The 18,377-nt window shown below is 58.5% G+C and overlaps 2 protein-coding genes across 2 annotated transcripts; both read right to left on the bottom strand.

The window, feature by feature from the left end:
- Positions 1–1,639: 1,639 nt before the first annotated feature.
- Positions 1,640–7,526, bottom strand: KCNS1 (potassium voltage-gated channel modifier subfamily S member 1). The gene is made up of 3 exons (XM_045833352.1): positions 7,383–7,526; positions 5,953–6,995; positions 1,640–3,670 (listed from the first exon to the last, which is right to left on the bottom strand). Exons 2-3 carry the CDS (start codon positions 6,976–6,978, stop codon positions 3,188–3,190), a joined length of 1,509 nt encoding a protein of 502 aa, XP_045689308.1. The 5' UTR covers positions 6,979–6,995; positions 7,383–7,526; the 3' UTR covers positions 1,640–3,187.
- Positions 7,527–11,860: 4,334 nt separating this feature from the next.
- On the bottom strand, positions 11,861–16,208 carry WFDC5 (WAP four-disulfide core domain 5). Its single transcript, XM_045833492.1, has 4 exons — positions 16,130–16,208; positions 12,715–12,855; positions 12,477–12,617; positions 11,861–12,115 (listed from the first exon to the last, which is right to left on the bottom strand). The coding sequence occupies exons 1-4, from the start codon at positions 16,206–16,208 to the stop codon at positions 12,111–12,113; spliced, it is 366 nt and encodes a 121-aa protein (XP_045689448.1). The 3' UTR covers positions 11,861–12,110.
- Between the last annotated feature and the right edge of the window lie 2,169 nt (positions 16,209–18,377).

The raw sequence follows: 18,377 nt of genomic DNA, 5'->3' as shown, positions 1-18,377 counted from the left end.
ACCCGTGCATGTGACCTTATTTGGGGGAAAGGCCTTTGGGCAGATGTGGTTAAGGATCTGGAGATGAGATCATCTTGGCTTATCTGAGCGGGCCTTAAATCCCGTCACGGGTCTCCTTGTGAGAGAGGGGGACACTGGGAGACGGGACACCCAGAGGATACGGTGCTGGGAGGGCAGAGGCAGAGTTAGGACTGATGCAGCCACAAGCTGAGCCACGCCGGCAGCCACCAGAAGCTACAAGCAGTGAGGGGAGAATTCTCCCCAAGAGCCTCCGGAGAGAGTGCGCCCGGGGGACACCTTGATTTTGGGTTTCTGGCCTCCAAAATGGTGAGAGCATAATTCTGTTGTTTTAAGCTATCAAATTGGTGGTCATTTGTTATGGCAGCCACAGAAAATACTACACCTACCGATACTAATACACCTTCCGATAAGTCCATTTTTTCTTAGGTTTCTATTGCTTGGGGCCAAAGAGCCCCAGCTGTAACTGTCATCTGTCACCTCGGTGACTGAGGCTAATGAATTACCCTTTTTGACCAGCTTAGTTCCAGTTGGATTCCCGTCACTGGCAGCCTGTGCCAAATCTAAGATCAAAGACAATGGGGATCCTGAGTCACCCCACGTGTCACCCCACCCTCCCCAGTCACCCAGAAAACACGCCGGGCAGCCAGCTCCGTCCGGACAGAAACGGGCCCCTGGGCCCAGCCTCTTTATTTGCACGATGGTTTTCATTGACACACGGGAAGGGGAGGGAGTGGCTGCTTTTCCGCCAGGAGGACCACGCACAACCCCGTGACAGGCTCGGCCCCGACGATTCTCCCCTGAGCTTCCCCACTCCAGCCGTAGGGACTTGTCCGTGGGCTCAGGAAGCCTGGAAGCTCACTGGCTCCTTGGTGTGTCCAGCAAGACCGCTAGGGCGGCGCATACAGCCCTTCCGGTCTCGGGGCCCTGACCCGGGCAGAGCTGGGCTTGGAGGGCAGAAGGTGAGCGTGCAGGAGGGCCAGGGCGTGTGTGTGGTCATTCACGAGTGGCTCCTTGGCTTCGCTCCAGGCTCCGCTCCGATCTGGAGACGGGGGTCCTTCCACGCCCCAGGCGCCGTGCATGACAGGCGACCTTGCACACACGTGCCATTCACTCTGCTTGGCACGCACTGCTTTCCGGGGCCGCCACTGGCCAATCACTGTTTACCGTATGATGGCGGGTTAAACCGGCCCTTGCTCAGGAGCCCTCTGACATTCCCCGCCCACGGTCCCTGCCGCAGCACACACCCTTGCACTTCTTGTATTTAGCAGAGCTCACTACTGCCTATTCCTGTGCTTAGTGGATTAAAACCTGCCCCCCCACCCCGCCCAGTCTGTAAGCTTCAAGACATGGATATATGTTTTGCTTGGCATTCCATCTCCTGAATCCACTGAGATGGCAATAAATCACAGGCCAGGTGGGTAAAGTAAACCGCAGCGGCGGGTTTACTCACACAGGAGCGACTGTGCTGTGTGTGGGGGCGGGGAGGGGGGCAGGGCGCACGGTGGGGAGCTGGAGGGAGAGTGCAGCCTCACCCGAAAGCATTCACGTCTTGTAAATACACTAAAAACACCGTTCGTCTCAGTAAAACCTGTCTGCAGGCCACACGTGAAGCCCCAGCTTACGCCTTTTCCGGTGGCTACTTGCTGAACGAGTGAGTGAAGAACCTACAAGGAGATCATTGTAAAAGCCTCCAAAGAGCGAGGAGGAAGAGGGGGTGCAGAACTGAAGGGACCTCCTTTTTAGTCAGGTCTACATCCTCTCGTGGGCAAGGTCCCCCTCCGGCTCCTTTTCCCCCTCCTCCCCAGGGCTCAGCACACGGTAGCCGTGCGAATCGCTCAATCCACTCCGTGTTCCCTAACCGCCTCCTCCGCTCCAAGTTCAGGTTCAACCGGACACCGTGCTCCGTCTTTAAGCTCAGTGTGCTGGGGCGGACAGAGCCACGGCCCAGCAGTGAGGGTATAGTGATGGAGGTTCCGGCAGCAGTGTGAAAGGGCTAAGGGAACCCTTTGCCTCCCGACTTTTTCTGCAAGTGGAGAGGATTCAGTAGGCAAGCATAAGAGATAAGCCCCCAGCAAGGGTGAGGGGGCTGGAGCTTGTCACAAGGGACCGGAGCCTTAAGCACTTGCCAGGGTGGTAACTCAAGGTACGGCCGGAGGTCTGCAGGGCCGGCAGACGGGAACTGCCACAGTTGGGGTGGGGGGCGTGGGGATGGGTGCCCACGCCTGGCAGCTCCTTGCCACCAACACTGCTGAGCCAGGCTGGCTTGGAATCGGTGCCTCCCCTGTCCCACTGGGCTTCCACCTCTCTCTGGGCCCAGAGGGCGGCCACCCGACAGGTGGGCTGGAACCTGGACATGGAGCAGGGACTTGCCCGCCTCACACATCAGGTTCTGGCACAGCTGGGCCTGGACCTCAGGCCTCGGGCCAGCCCGGGGAGGAAGCTTCAGCTAGTGCTGCGCACGTCTTGCACATCAGCCAAGGAGGCGGCTCCCTCTTCCTCCCAGCTCTCATCTTAGAGAGCTGACTCCTTGTGGAAGCTCCTGGAAAGGACCGCAGCTGAGGTCCAGGACTCCTACATCTGAGTCCTGTCTGGTCCCTTCCCTAGCTCTGACAGAGGGCTCTAACTCTATGGGTCAGCTCGGAGGACCCATGAACCCACTAAAATTCCATGCAAACTGCACGAGGGCAGAAGACAGAGGGTGGAAGAAACATTGTTTCAGCAGACAAAGAAGCATGGATTCCCAACTCGACTCCACTACTAGTTGTGTAACATTTGGGCAACTCACTGCACCTCCCTGAGCCTCGGTTTCCTCATCCGTGAAATGGGGATAATTCTCATCCTCCAATGTAAGGCCAAATGTGACCCAGCTGATAGACAGCAGATGTTCGGGAATGGTTAGCACCCTTCCGACTTCCTCCCTGTGGCTCATGCTGCTTCCCGGATGGCTTGGAGGTCACTGGGTTGCTCTCCAGGCTCACAGAATCTAGGGGAACACCATCCTGCCCTGAGCCTTCGGGGGCAGGGACCCAGCCTCTGGGTGTCACTTCTCAGCCAGGGCGAGTGACCCTGAGCGGGCGTGCGACCACGAAGAACTTCAGCAGGGGACGCTCTCTGCTCTGTTGTAGCTGGCTGCAGAGGTGTGGGAAGGGGGTGTGAAGCCCTGGTTTTAGTAAATCTGAGAGTCTGGAGGCCCACTGGGGACCTGGGCCTCCAGGTCTGTAGACCTTCCCTCCTGGGAGGTCTCATGGGAGGTCTCGCGGGACGTTTCCAGAGACCCCTCCGACACCCCGTCAATGCTGCTCAGCAAGTCTTCAAACTCCTGGTGGCCGCTGTTGCGCACGGCAGCTTCCAGAGCCTTCTGGCGCCGGTAGAAGTGAGAGAACTTGTTGAAGATGATGGTGATGGGGAGCGCTACCACCAGGATGCCGCCCAGGATGCAGCCTGAGGCTGCCAGCTTGCCAGCCACCGTCACCGGCACCACGTCCCCGTAGCCCACAGTGGTCATGCTCACTGTGCCCCACCACCAGCAGGCAGGGATGGTGTCAAAGCCCGAGTCCTCCTCCTTCTCGGCGGTGTAGGCCACGCCGGAGAACACGGACACCCCCACGGCCAGGTACAGCAGCAAGATGCCCACCTCGCGGTAGCTGTGCTGGAAGAGAACGGAGGACGCTGAGTCAGAGCGGGTGTTGGGCATGTGGGGAAACTGAGGCCCGCAGAGTAGAAAGGACAGGTCCAAAGTCACAGAGGAAAGGAAAGCTGGTGCCAGGACCCAGCTCTGCTGACTCCAGACTAAGGTCTTTCGACTACGAGAAGCAGCCGAACTCCCTGGGACTGAACATAGGCCTGATTTCCAGGGCCCAAGCTGCCTGCTAAGCCACATTTGCTTCTAACGTGGGTGGCCAGTGGCACCAGCCACTTAATGAAAAGCTTGTGATTTCTGCACTGTTGCAGAGTCAGGAGAGCCACAGTTCATATTCCACAATGCAAAGCCTTGGTTTCGTGTTCTTTTGACTGGTTCATCACATTCCTGATGAGGGGAAAAATATTTTCTGCCTCCCAAGGATGCTGGGAGGATGTGCATGTTCCCTACACTGCTCACTGAATGCACTGGCCTCTGGGCGTGTGTATTTGCTCTGCCCCCGAGGCCCAGCCCTAGGGCGGCGTTCTCACACAGGGCAATTCTGTCCCCCTCCCCTGCAAGGGGACATTGGGCAGTATCAGCTGGGAGAGGTGCGCTACCAGCATCTAGTGGGTAGAGGCCAAGGATGCTACGAAGCATTATCCTACAACACACAGGCCAACCCCCACAACAAAGCGTGATCTGGCCCCAAATGTTAACAGAGGCTGAGAACTCCTCTTCGAGGCCGAGACTCCCAAACTGCAACCTGCAGAGGAATCCTGTAGAGATCTTGTTTAAAAGGCAGAACTCAGTTGAGGAGCTCTGGCACAGGGCCAGGGACTCGGTAATGCCAGCAAGCTTGCAGCTGCCGAGAAAGCTGCTAGTGGTCAGGGGCTTCACTTTCAGTAGCACAACACTCGTCTGGAGTCTTACACCTGTGTCTTGGGCCCCGGAAGCCTCCACCGATACTCTTCTCCCCTCTGCAGAAAGAGCTGGCAGCGCTGGGCCCTGGCTCCCCGCACGGTGGAGGCAAGGCCGAGTTCCGGGACGGAGGGATCATCCCTGGAGAGGCACTGAGTTCGGGGTGTATGGCCAATGGAATTCTCTGTACCTGCCCAAAGCCCCCGCATTCTGCCCAGGTCACTCTGCCTGCACCCAGCATCCTGGCTGCCCTGCCATGAGCGCATGCACCAGGCTTTACGTGCCTTACGGGCGGAAGAAATCTGTCAGCACCCTCTTGGGATCCCTAGCACAGTTACACGGGGCTTAAGGAGAAAGAACATGAAGTGCCGGAGTCGGGCGCAGCGGGGTCCTTCTCTAGGCTCTGCCCCGGACTCGTGGAGGAACCTCTCACAAGTCCTGTCACCTCCTGGGGCCTCAGTTTCCACGTCTGCAGAGTCAAGATAATAATACTTGCCTCAGCGTAAACCCCATTTCCCTCGGGATGAAGTCCAAACTCCTGGGCCAAGAGTTCATGGCCCGTCCATCCCCTGTCCCACTCACCTCTTCAGCCTCATCGACCAGCACCCCCTTCGTCCATGCCCCCTCCCATCCTTCATCCTGTTCCCCCTTCCGGCCTTTGTCCAAAATGTTCACATGCCCTCCCCCGCAAAGCAGGCTAATTTCACCCCCTGGAGGGTGAGCTCCCCAGGGCAGCGATTCACCCCCAGTGCAGGGCGTGGCTCAGGGAGGGCGGCTCAGCACATTGCAACCAGGCTTTAAAAAGCCAACCTCAGGCTCTTCATCTACAGAAACGGAATAAGCAACAGCATCTTCCTGAGGAAGTTATCCGGAGGATGAAATCGATAATGGATGTGGAAATGGCACAGAATTAGCCCTCGGTAAGCATTAGCCCCGGGGCTATTACTAGACTTGGCCTGCTACGTGTGACCTCTGATGCCGGTGCCCCGATAACGTCAGCAGAAAGGCTTAGTGGGGAAGCCAGGCAGCGTCCTGCGTTGCATATTTTAATGCTGTGTATTATTTGATATTTGACATATAGATTAAAGGCGAACCTTTTCCTTTTCTTTCTTTTTCTTTTTTAGGAAAGGAAGACCAGCAAAGCTCTGCCTCAGTGTTCTCCCCTGGGACACAGAGATGCCCAGAAGCTCTTCCTTACTGGGCTGTTGGGAAGGTCAAACTGGCCGTGAAAACGGACACCTGTCATCCAGCCCCGTGTCTGGTACAAAGGATGCCGTTTCAGTTTCACTGAGCGCCCGGACGCAGCAGGCTTGTTAAGTTCACCTGCAGACCTGCTCCGTGGTTACACCTGCCTCCCCCCTTGACCCCCGGCCCGGCCTCAGAGGCCCTACCTTGAGCGTGGCGCCCAGCGAGCGCAGCCCCGTGGAGTGGCGCGCCAACTTGAGCACTCGGAAGATGCGCATGAGGCGGAACACCTGCACCACCTTGCCCAGGTCGCCGAGGTCCTCGCCGCCCGCACCTCCCTGGTGGCCGAGCGCGGCACCGGCCACCAGCGTGAGATAGAAAGGCAGCACAGACACAATGTCGATGAGGTTAAGTGGGTGGCAGAAGAAGTTACGCGTGCTGGGCGCCAGCAGGAGGCGCGACGACACCTCGAAGCTGAACCAGGCGATGCAGAAGTACTCGAGGCGCCTCAGCACCGGGTCGTCGCGAACGTCTTCTGGGTTGCGACCCGCGGCCACCGCAGCCACCGCGGCGGCCGCCTCGCGGGCCTGGTACTCGGGCAGGCTGTGGATGCACATGGCGGCGATGGAGGCTAGCACCACGCCGATGGAGACGCAGCTGAATAGCTTGCTGGGCAGCGAGTAGCCTGGGTTCTCCATGGTGAGCCAGAGGCGGCGGCGCAGGCGGCCACAACGCGCGGCGCCATAGCGCGCCAGCTCGCGCTGCACGTCGGAGATCTCCCCCGGGCTCGGGTCCACGCTGCTCGGCGCGTCGCTATCCTCGTCCCAGGCGCGCGGCCGCGCCACGCGCCGCTCCAGGTAGCGCGCGCGGCAGCACGTGGCCAGCGCGCTCTCCCCCAGGCCCCAGTAGTCGGCCTCTTGGCCGAAGGCGAAGACGCACAGCTCGTCGAGCACGTGCAGGTGGCCGGTACGGTAGAAGTGCAGCAGTCCCAGGAAAAAGCCCGGGTGCCGGTCGAAGTAGAACTCCCGCGCCGCCGAGTCGTAGTCGTCGCACAGGCGCCGCGCCTGCTCCTCCGACGCCGCGGCCTGCAGGCGGCCCAACCGCGTGCCCGGGAAGCGCGCCAGGGCGCGCGCGCTCAGCCGCCGTCGCACGCCGCCCACGTTCACGCGCAGAGCCTCGTCGCTTCGCCTCCAGGGGACCCTGGCGCCGCGCCCTGGGGACTCGCTCACCATGGTTGCCGTGCGCCGGCCTAAGGACACGGGAGGAGCCCGCTGAGGGGGGTCCCAGGACCTCCCTTCCGAAGAGATCATCAAATCCCCCTCCCCATTCACCAGGCAGGGGTGTGAGAAGCTCCGTGTGAAGCTCCTGGTGTGCCCGGGCGCGCAGTGGGTGTCAGGTGCCCCCCCGCGACTGAAGAGCCAGGTTTGGATTTGACCAGCCCTCACTCCCCGGCTGGGCTCTGGTCAGATCACTGACCTTTCCTACCCTCGTCTCACCGGCGTAAACAATCCGAGCTCCAGCGCTCCACCTTGGAGGACTATGGAGGTGCTTGAGTTGCCATTGTCCTGGATGTCCCGGCGCCTGACTGGGGGAGGGAGGGGCGCACCTATAGGATGTCTCCCTTTCCCAGACAGACCTGGATTTTCGAAGCCCAGAGGTCTACTGCGGGGTCTCGCACACGAGCACTCGGAACCTCAGTTTCTCCCTCGGCGAAATGGGGGTAGTGCATGCCGACCACCTAGGGCCGTGCTTGTTCTCCAAGGGTGTTCCCGGGGCCAGCAGCGTCAGCATCACCTGGAAATCACCTGGAAATCTGTCAAAATGCAAATTCTCAGCCCGCTCTAGACTTGCTGAATCAGAGTCTCTGGGGATGGGGACCAGCCGCTGTCTATTAGCAAGCTCCGAGGGTGATTCTGACTCACAGTCAAGTGCGACAGCCACTGGTTTACGCTATTTAAAGGGTCTGTGGGTTTGAACTTGGGCTTTCTTGGGTGACCGGAGGCAAGTCACGTCACCTCCCTAAATTCCTGTCAAGTGGAGATAAAAATACCCACCTCCCACTGCGAGGAAAAAGGTTAGATGAATGTCTTTATGGGGCCTGGCGCTCAGAAGGTGGTTTAGTAAATTGTCCACCTGTCTCACTGTCTCCTGGGGTCAGGCAAGCCTTTGTTTATCTCCACTGTAGGTGCACCTGGCGCCTTGAGGAAGATGCTTTTTCCACGTTAGCTTCTTGCACAATGCAGACAACGCCACCTGCGCCCAAGGAAGGCTGGAGGCTTATGGGAGGCTAAGGGAGGGCTCAGCCTTGGAGGGTGCTAAGGAGATCTTAGACCCTGACACCACCTCCGTCTCTAAGCTCTGCTGGAACCTAGGGCCAGACTCACCCCCTTACCTCGGTAACATCATCCGTGCTGTGGGTTCAGTGATGCCTGCCTCCCGGGAGGACAGGGGATTGAGTGTGCGTCAGGCGGCTGGCCCAGGGCCTGGCCGGGAGCAGGAGGGGTGTCCTTCACTTACCCTCGGCTTGGCGTTAATCGAGCCGGGGTTTTGTCCTTAGTTCTGTTCCTTGTGTGACTGAAGGCCAGTCTCCTCCTGCTCTGGACTTTAGCTGTCTTATCTGTAGAATGGGGACAATAACACTTCAGTGGGAGGGTTATTGTTGAGGACGTGTGCAAAACCCCGGATACTACAGTCTGTGCCGGATAAACGTTAGTCCCTGGCACATCTCTCTGGTCAGGGCTGGCTTCCGGTTCTGAGTCTGCCTCTTACTGCTGGCCTCGAGCAGGCCCTTCTCTGAGCTTCAGTCCCCCCACCTGTAAAGTGGGGGACACTGTCCTTGCCCTGAGCACTATGAGGATTGCACCGGGCACAGTGTGTTTCAGCAGCACGGTCCCTGGCGCGTCAACTGTGCCCAGTGGGGACGTGTGGGCTGCAGCGGCTTCCCACCCTCCGCCTGGACTTGGCGTCGGGGAATGAAGTCTCTAACCCGGATCCATCACCCACCAGCTGCCCCTCGGGGGGTAGATCCCCTCCTCTCTCTGGAACTCACCTTCCTGCTCTGTGAGAAAGGACAGTGAGTTCAGCAAACCTTCCCCGGCAAGAATCTGAACGCCGGTAAGAAAGACTAAGCTCAAAGTTACCCAGCTCGTCCGTGGCACAGGTAAAGCATGAAGCTAGTTTTGTGATTCTCAAAACTCTTTCCACGCTTATCTTGGTCACCTGCTGTGTGCTGGTCGCTTCCCCGGGCCCCGTGCACCCTTCGGTGGTTTGAATCCCTACCCCAGCCCCGCTGGGGAGGTTTTCTTAATCCCGTTTGACAGATGAACGAACAGGGCCGGCCCCAAGTGCGGCCACCCCACACCGCTCCCTCCTTGGGGGTCTCAAGGAGAGAGCACGCCACCACGCGGAAGCAGGCAGCCCCACCTCGGTCTCCCGCAGCCCCCGCCCCTTCCTCAGACCACGCCCCTCCCCGAGGGAGGCCCCTTACCTGCGGCCCAGCGCGTCTGTCCCCGGAGGCTGGGGAGCCGCTGCGGGCCGGCCCGGGGCTGCTCTGTGCCCCGGCGGCCCCGCCGAGCCTCCTCGCTGCCGCGGAGGCCCTGCAGCCTCCTCCTCCTGCTCAGTCTCCCTCTGTCCCCCGCGGCCGAGGCCGCATCGATCGCTGCCGGGGGAGGGAGGGAGACCGCGGGCGGCCGGAGGCGGTGGTTTCTATTCCTGACTCGGTTGGGGTTTGCGAGGGTGTCTGGGGACTGGGCCCTACAGCCGGGACGTCCTCCCGGCTCAGGGACCAGGGGGAGGAGGGGTCCGTTAGGGGACTATACCCCCTGAAGAGGCATTTCAACCGGAGCTCCTCTCACAGAGGAGCAGCAGTAAGATCAGCTTCCCAGATGGGTCGGTGTCAGTCTCTCTGGTTCAGGTGGCTTGTCTAAGTTATCGCCGACACCAACTTGATAGGGACCGGGGCGTAGGATCCCCCTTTTACAAAGGAGGCCCAGTCACCTGCTCAGGGCACTTACTTAGGAGCTGAGACAGACACTCACGCCCTTTAAGGCTGCCCCTGGGGATCTGCGTTGGGCAGAAAGTGGCCTCACCCCGCCGTGAGCGGCGGGCCCTCCCCAGCCTACTCTGGACCCGGCTCTTCCCTGCTGGCTGTGAAGCCTGGAGCAGAACTCTGTGCACAGCGGAAGTGCTCAGTCACTTGAAACGTTGCTGATTGTATCAATATCTAATGGGGCGCACAGGATGGTTTAATCCCAGCTAGTGCACCTCTTAGCTGGCAGTCTGGGCAAGTCGCTCATTTCAAAGCCGCTGTTTCTTCATTGTCCAATGGGGATTTCGGGGCCCATCTTTCTCAGGGTTACAGGGTGGATGAATGAAATGGTGGTTACAAGTGCAGGGATGTACTACAGGGTAGTAATCATCACCCAAATCAGACAAGCTCTTACCGCAGTCAGTTTAGAACAAACAATCCCCAGATCTCAGTGGCTTCCTGTCACGAACATTCATTTCCCTCCTGCGAGTGTGAGAACTGACTGGGACATCTCAGCCTGCCCCCCTCGTCCCCCTCCCCACCCCGTGTCTTCCATCCCGAGACCGGTGGCTTCTGGACAAGCTCTCCCCAGGGCAGAGGGCGGAAGCTGCAGGCAGGAAGGCTGGTGCCGTGCCCTGAAACTGTCACACTGTCGTTGCGCCCACATTCCATTAGCCAGCGCAAGTCCAGGGCCAAAGCCCTCCCTCGTCACGGGGCCAGGCGTGTGTACGCTCGCCCAGCGTGCACATAAGGGTGGGGAGGCGAGGGTGCGTGTGCCCAAACAATGCAGTGTGCCCTATTATCTGTGTTAAGCACCTGAGTTTACAGATGGGGAAACTGAGGCCCGGGAAGAGGATGGGAACCCCACGCTCACAGCATCAGTGGCTCTCACATTGCTCTTCCCTTCTCCCAGGCCTCGTCGTGTGTCCCTATAATGGGCATTTGCTGCTTTTGAGTCAACAGCGGAGGCATTGGAATCCCACTAGCAGGACTCCGGCAGTGAGGAAGTAGGATTCTTTCCATCTTCCGGCAGGGCAGACAGGCAGGCGGGGCGGTGACTCCCCTGTGACCGCAGTGCATCGTCAGGGGAACCAGGGAAGAAGACCCAGGGTTCCCAACTCTGCCCCCACAGTTGACCATCCAGCCCCAGGGTCTATCAGCACCCACAAGCACACCCAGCATAAAAAGCAGGGAGGAGCCCACCCAACCCCACCCTCTCCCTCAAGCAAGTCCTGGGCAAAAGGGACAGCCAGGAATCCAGCTCTCTGGGTCCAGGAATGTCCCTTGGGATGGCTGGCATTCCCTCATTGACATCCCCCCTCCTTACGGGGCCCTGACTACAGACTGAGCCCCTTGAGAAATGGGGGCAAGTGAGGTATTATCCAATGGTGGAATCAGACCCTCCCCAAAGTAATGGCATCTCAACTGCTCAAGCGGCATTTCCCCAAATGTGGAGCAATCTGAAATGACCTTAGGGTGTATGTGGATGCAACATTATCAACACTGAAAAGAGTCACCAGGGGGACAGTCTCAGGTTAGAGACCTGTGTCCCAAAGCGCTCTAACCCTTGCTGACCTTCACGGGTTGCTATGGAGAGCCGGCTTCAGGCTCGCAGTCCTGGCGGGTGGCAGTACCAGGCTAGAATTTAATAACATCATTTGACATTGTTGAATCAGACATGGTTTTAATGGAACTTCACTCTTTTCATTGCATTTGCATTTGCTTTTGCAATTACATTCTATTTGTGGCCAGCGCTCCTGCATATCCTGCTTACAGTAGTGACATCGAGGTTTTCTTTTGAAAACGTTTATATACAAAAGTGAGTCCGCCAAAGGAAGAGCGTTGGATACACAGGAGCAGAGGCCATGCACATGAGACTGCACGACGCTGTCTTGCAGGCGAGGCGAAATTGAGAACCGTGCAAACAGACACGTTCGGGAAATTGCTGAAACATGCACTCAGGCGGCCGGGCTCCCTGAGGTGGGGGGTCGGGCCCCCACAGAGAGGAGCTTACCTGAATCAGGCATTTTAGGTGGGAGAAACACACATACAAAGAGATGTGAAGGTGAGTGTTAGGAAGGACGGGGAGCTCGGGCGGTGGTGGGACCAGGGAGTCCTTTGAGGTCTGGCCACGGACTGTGATTCCCAGGAGGAAAAGCCAGGGGCGGGCGGGCAGGCGGCAGGGGAAGTCATGGCAGGTCAGTGTCTATCAGAAGGTTGGAGCTGCTGTTGGCAGAGGTGGTGCTGCCCAGGTGGCAGGTCCCAGGGCCCCTGTCACCACCTCTTCCTGCGGGGGACCCCGTCCTGAGGTTCGGAGCCACGGGGCCTGAACCAGAATTAGCCTGAGGAGAGAGAAGGAAAGGGTTAACCACCTCCCATAACAGGGCTCTAACTCCTGGGCTGGATCCCCCACCCAGACCCGTGGGTCCAGCCCTGGTGGCCGCTGAGGCAGGACTCCCAGGGAAGGCAGGACTTCCCCAAGGGCACACGGGAGCTCCCTTGTGGTCCAGGGGAACCGAGGATTCCCGGTTCCTCCGTCATCCTAACAGGACCCCTCACACCCCTGGGCCACTTCCCCAGTGATGGCCACAGGGAGGCTCCAGCTTTCTGGGGAGGCATCCTGTTAGGCTTGTCCACCTGGGATGGCATCTTCGAGCAGGGCTGAGAGAGGGAACGCACCCGCCCCGGCACACCGAGCCCTACCTTTGACGGGGTTCCGGCAGTCCCGGCCGCAGGCGCCCAGGCAGCACCGGCTGAGGCCCCGGCAGTCGGAGTCCTGGTGGCACAGGTGCTGGATGGGGCTGAGGCACTGCAGTCGGTCCTCGGGGCAGGTGCCCTGTTTTACTGCAACACAGGGGCCGGCGAGCCCCGCTTGAGGCTCCGCTCGGCTGGGGGCTCGGGGCTTGGGCGGCGGGTCAGCCAGGTGCAGAGGGACACTCACCCGAGACCATCCGGACGCACTGGCGGAAGCAGTTTTTGCGGCAGCACTTCATCATGGCAGGGCACTGGCTGTCCCCCAGGCACTGGTCAGGCACCGACTGCAGGCACAGCCCATCGTCCGGCGGACACCCCCCAGCTTTCTCTGTAAGAGAGCCCCCAAACACTGCAGCTGCAATCACCCGCTCTGGATTCTCCTTATAGTTCTTGCCTGTCCCTGGGCAAGTCATTATTTGTCTTTTGGGATGAGCTTGCTTTTATTTATTTACTTCTTATTTAGTCCTTTTATTGAGGTGTAGTCCACCTATACCATTATGTTAGTCTGGGGTGTACAACATCGTGATTCAGCATTTGTTATGTATTGCGAAAGGACCATCACAGCAAGTCTCGTTAACATCCGGCCTCATACACATAACCCTCGAGAGTGTTAAACACGTTTCTTTCTTGGGAGGAAAACGTGTAAGATCGACTCTCTGAGCAGCTTCCAGGTGTGCACTGCAGTGCGACCCACTGTGGCTGCCATGCTGTGTGTGTGTGCGTCGCCTCTGAGTGGCTTGTTTATTCTGTAACTGGAAGTTTGTGCTTTCTGTGTCCCTCCGCCCCTCTGCTGCTGGCCACCGCCAGCCCGTCCCCTGTGTCTGCGGGCTTGGTGCTCTGTGGTTTTGTTTGTTTTGTTTGAGCTCTAGATTCCACGTGTAGGTGAGGTCACACGGTGTTTGTCTTCCTCTGTCTGACTTGTGCCACTGAGGTCCACATCGCAAATGGCTGGCAAGTTGTGGGTTGTTTTTTACTCCAAGCCTCAGGTTTTTGTCTGTGAAATGGGAAACTGGACACCTCCCCCCCAGCCCCACCTCCTTCTGGGCAGGTTTAAGACTCAGATGGCATAAAGGATGGGGAACAAACCAAAGTTTCAAATCCCCACCTGCACTGACAAGGCCACGCCTGGTCCGGCCCCTGCCGGTCCCTCTGGCCTCATCCCCTTCACTCCCTGTGGCCCCTGCCCCACCCCAAGCCCTTCTCTCTGCTTTGGCCTTGCCCTTCGCCTGGGGCTCCCTCCTGTACCCCGTTCATCGGGTCTCAGCGGAAACACCACATCCCGGGGAGACCCTGCTTCTCTGACCCCAGATGAACTAGGTCAGCCTGCCGCACCCCACACACTCCCAAAGGACCTTTCCTCCGGCGTTGGTGACTCTGCCCCTCCCACTTGGCCAGCAGCTGCGGCAGCAGGCCCCTGCCCACTCTGCTCACCGTTAGGCCAAAGCGCAGCCCTGGACACCAACTGTAGGGGCTCGGGGACTGTGTGACGGAAAGGGCTTTGAAGGGAGAGCCGGCACCGCAGCTGTGTCAGCGGTCGGCCGCCCAGCGCAGCTGCACTGGGCTCGTCACTGCTGCAAGTGGCATTGTTTCAGGGGTTGGTATTAACTTGGTGTCTCAGGCTGTCGTCTGAATGACTCTAGAATGTTCTGTCCCGGAGCTTTACCTAGCCACTGCTCTTGTTAGGATCTGGGCCATCTCCAGATGTCATGCAAAGGCTCAAATCCGTATCTCCCTCCATTCAGAGGGAGGAATCAAGGCCTGCAGGGGCAGTGGTTGCCCAGACCCACACGGGTTCGGGGTCCTCATCTCCCAGGGCAATGCCCGCTGGGACCGGCCCTCCCCTCGGCTCTGGTCGGCGCTGAGCCCTGGGGACAGGACTGGGTCCCGGCCTTCACTTCAGTCTAGCACCTGAGACAAGGGTCACCAGGGGCAGCTGGATCCGGGGCTGTGACTTCATCTTGTGTCTGCCTCCCCCCTCCAGCCCCTGACTGGGTGCTGGCTGCTCGCATAGTAGGCACCTTGCTCACACAGTAAGTGCTCAAAGTCAACTTGGGTTGTGCAATTGGGTGGGCTTAAAGTCTAAGGGTGTCCAGCCCATGGCCCATGGGCCAGGTGTGGCCCAGGATGGCTATGAATGCGGCCCAGCACGGGTCTCTTCGCAATGCAACGTGACTGCCGGAAACACTCTTTAGACGCTTCCTCCCGGGGCCTGTGCCACCACCTCTCACTGTCACAGACCCCCGGCGTATGGGAGGGGGTGAGTCTCATGCACCGAGGTGACTGCGCTGGCTGTCACAGGAGTAAACGGAGATGTCCCTTCCCTCGCCCTGCTGCTGCCCTCCCCTGCCGGGGCTGCGGCAGAGCCCGGCAGCGATCTCAGGGAAGGTCAGGAAGGATGGAGATGCGAGGCGTTCGGGGAGACCAGCGTGTATTACTCCCCAGGACACCATCTGCTAGTGCAGGGAGGCCTCGCTGTACGGGAAGTAGGTCTGGGAGGCGGGGGGGAGGTCCTGATTCCACAGACCTGCCCTCAACGGCCCCCTTTGACACTGACTCAGAGTCAGTCTTTGGCCTCGGGCAGGTTGGTTCCTACTGAGCCTCGGTTTCCTCATCTGCAAAGTGGGGATAAAAATAGTCGTGACCTCATAGCCTTGCGGTGAGGAGGAGTGTGGTGATGGGTGAGTCACAGCCAGCGTGGGGTCCGGCCTTGGAACTTGCCAGCACCCTTCCCTCTGTAGCCTGGGGTTCGGAGCACTATCCTCCCCAAACCACCTCGTCCCCGGGGCTAGGCTGGAGGGGGCACAGAGGATGCCGGGAACTGCTCCCCAGGACCCTGTGGAGGAGGGGACCTGTCCCCATGCCTGTCGCCTTCCCCAAGGCAGGGCTGGGGTGACACAGGCGTATGTAGGTCAGAGGGTTCTGGCCCCAGAAGGGCATGGATGTGGAGGCCTCGCCCAGGTGGGAGGCACCTGTCTAACCACCCCGGCAGCCCACGCCTCCCACACCTAATGACAGGTCAGCCCCAGCCTTCTGGGGGGAGGCAGGAAGAAGAGAAGAAGGGCTACAATGTCCTCCCGGCAGGTCCTGGACCCCAGAAACCACGCCCCTGCTCAATCCCAGAGTCGTGTCCACAGACCGGGCTGGGGGCCGGAGAAGGCCTGAAACAGACGGGAACAAGACGGGCCGGGACGAGACCAGGTGCGGCCTTGCTGGCCACAGAGGATGACAGGTCCACGCACCTCCGTGGGGACAACCAGAGCAGAAGCGGTACAGACGGGCTTGTCCCCACAACGTACGGAGGCACAAAGAAAGATACACATGCACAGCACAGAGACGGCATGCGTGCACCCGGGGCCCCGCACTCGGCTGTGAAGACAGGCCCAGACGAGCTCGGAGGCACCAGCCAGGCGGCGTTTGCGGGCACGGACGTGGGCAGGCTGGGGGCACGAAGAAGCCCAAACAAAACGCAAGCCCTGAGAAGCAGACGCCCACAGCACACACACAGACACGCACTGAGCTCCCTGCCTCTCCCAAGCCCTCACGCTCCCCAGAGGGGTGGGAGCCCCTGGGTACCTGGAGCAGAGGAACCGGCCCACACTCACCTCTGTTCCTCCTGCCCGAGGCGGCAGGCAGCTGGCTCCCCAGGAGGGCCGCCAGGAGGAGAAGGCTCTGGGCCCTCATGTTTCTGCTTCGGCACGTAATGAGGTCAGGGCCCAGGGGCCCCCAAATTAACACCTGCGGCCCCAAGGAAGCTGGAGCAGCTGCGTAAGAGAAGGAAGGAGAAGGGGCGGATGGAGTGGCAGGTGTCTGCCTCATCCTGGCCCCACCCCCTGCCCAAGAGCCGCAACGCAAGGATGCTTGTGCAAGAATTGACGATGGGTGGGGGCGGGGCCTGGGAGTTGGGGGCTAGGTCCAGCCCTGCCTGTGTTGCTGAATTGGTCTGTAACCGTGGGCCAGTCTTATCCCTCACTGGGCCTCGGTTTTTCTCATCTGTATAATGGGTGAAGGCTGTTGAGTCAAATACCCCCTTTCCTGGCTCTCTATGATCTTGAAGCCTGAGCAGTGGCTTAGGCAGGGGTAGAAGTCAGCTTTGGATGGCAAGGATATGCGGAGTTCTGGGTGCCTAGGGAGCATTAGGGTTAGGGCCGGAGCTCCGGGCGGGAGGAGGCTGGCCCAGGCTGGCACTGCGAGTAAGACTGGCCCTGCCCTCTCTTCCTGGGCTTCCACGGGAGGCAGAGGGACAGCGCTCCCTGCCTGTGATGAGTTCAGCTCCAGTGGCATCTGGTAGAATTGCCTCGGGCCTGGGTCTGGCTCAGCCGCCGGGAGTGCGTGAAGCACAGTTTTGGATTTGGCTTAGGTTGCTGGTCACAGAGGTTCTAAGTGGCTTCTGGGACCCCTTCCCTGGCACTAAGGGATCCTGAGCCAAAAACTCATCTCAGCCAAGGACCCCACCTTCGATTTCACATCATTTGGTGGAAGAGAGGCAGCTGGGGCTCAGGGTTCCCAGGGGCCCCGAACAGAAACCCCACTGAACCATGGGACCTTTCCAGAACTGGAGGAGATCGGGACCTCCCTCCCCACCCCCTCCTGTTGGGAAGATGAGGAAACTGCAGGCCAAGCACACACAGTTAATTTCCAACTAAGCTGGGCCTTCTGTTACTGCTTCTCCGCAGCCCCCAACCAGTTCCTGGGCCTCCGACCGAGGATGCTGAGGGGGAAGAGGATGTTCCGGTCCAGCGCTGCCCTCAGAGCAAGCTCTGCCTGGGGCTGAAGCTGGAATGCTGACTCCTAAGATCCCAGGAATCAGGGGCCTTCCAGTCCAGGATCTGACGTTACTTCTGGAATTCTAGCATCCCCTGGGGGGCTTTGTTTAGGAGCTATTTTATTTATGAGGCTATTTTTCCACTGCTTTCAAGCTACATGTGTGTTTTAAAGAAATGCTTTTTCAATTAAGATTATTTTCTAGACTTTTTGTGGGCAATGCTGTGTCCTCCAATATCATCAGTTCCAACAGTGACATGGTATTTGGTAAGACTGATATGCCAAAACATGCCTAATCAGTTCCCTTTCATGACACGTCTAGGTGTCCACTTTTCTGCTCCCAGAAGTAAAGCTGTGACAACAGTCTCTGTGGATACATTCTGAGTCACATCTCTGACTATTCCTTGGGGTAAATTTGTCAAATTAGACATGTGAGGTCAGTCAAAAAAAATCCTTTTGACTCCAATGTCAGATAATAAGTCACTATATAATTCTCTTGTGATTTAAAAAAAATCCAAACATGTTAATTCTTTAATCCAGCTGAAATTTATTTGGGCAAAAGGTGTGAGGTGGGCAATGCCTTTTTTCTATGGCTGTCCTGGTACCATTTAGTAAATCATTCCAACCTTGCCCATTGGTTGGGAAGCACAACTTTATCAAATCTTAAGTCTTATACGTCGTAACAAGCCAAGCCCGGGTTTCCTGTCGTCTTCCTGTGACCCTGTGACTCTGTGACTCTCGGCTCTCCAGCCAGAACTGCTTCTGCAACTGTTGCGGCGTCACAATCCAGGCTAGTGATGGCAGGGTCCCATTACCCTTCATTGTTCTACATTTTCAATCGTCCATGTCCTAAGTATTTTATCCTTCCCTATTGACCTAATCATCGTGTGTTCAGTTCCAAACATAAATCTATTGCTTTTTATAAAAAAATCCTCATAAAAATGTTCAACAACACACAAAAGAACAGGCGGTACTTTCATGAAGTCGCCTGTGGCCCTCACCCAGATTCAACAAAGAACGTTTTCCCCAGCCTCACCGAGCTGTCACGGACACACAGCATCGTGTAAGTTCAAGGTGTGAGGCGTGGCA

The sequence above is a fragment of the Phyllostomus hastatus genome, unplaced genomic scaffold, assembly GCF_019186645.2.
Source record: "Phyllostomus hastatus isolate PE091 unplaced genomic scaffold, TTU_PhHast_1.1 phas_contig_17, whole genome shotgun sequence".
In the NCBI taxonomy this organism is placed as follows: Eukaryota; Metazoa; Chordata; class Mammalia; order Chiroptera; family Phyllostomidae; genus Phyllostomus; species Phyllostomus hastatus.
Note: the sequence above shows the minus strand (reverse complement) of the source record. Positions and strands in the feature narration are given on the sequence as shown.

Excerpts from the sequence above, each read along its gene's own strand:
- KCNS1 (XM_045833352.1), bottom strand. The coding sequence starts at position 6,978 with ATGGTGAGCGAGTCCCCAGGGCGCGGCGCCAGGGTCCCCTGGAGGCGA. Across the intron at positions 3,671-5,952 it reads CGCTGGGCGCCACGCTCAAG|CACAGCTACCGCGAGGTGGG; the intron begins GTAGGGCCTCTG and ends GTTCTCTTCCAG.
- WFDC5 (XM_045833492.1), bottom strand. The coding sequence starts at position 16,208 with ATGAGGGCCCAGAGCCTTCTCCTCCTGGCGGCCCTCCTGGGGAGCCAG. Across the intron at positions 12,856-16,129 it reads CTCGGGCAGGAGGAACAGAG|AGAAAGCTGGGGGGTGTCCG; the intron begins GTGAGTGTGGGC and ends GCTCTCTTACAG. Across the intron at positions 12,618-12,714 it reads GTGCGTCCGGATGGTCTCGG|TAAAACAGGGCACCTGCCCC; the intron begins GTGAGTGTCCCT and ends CCTGTGTTGCAG.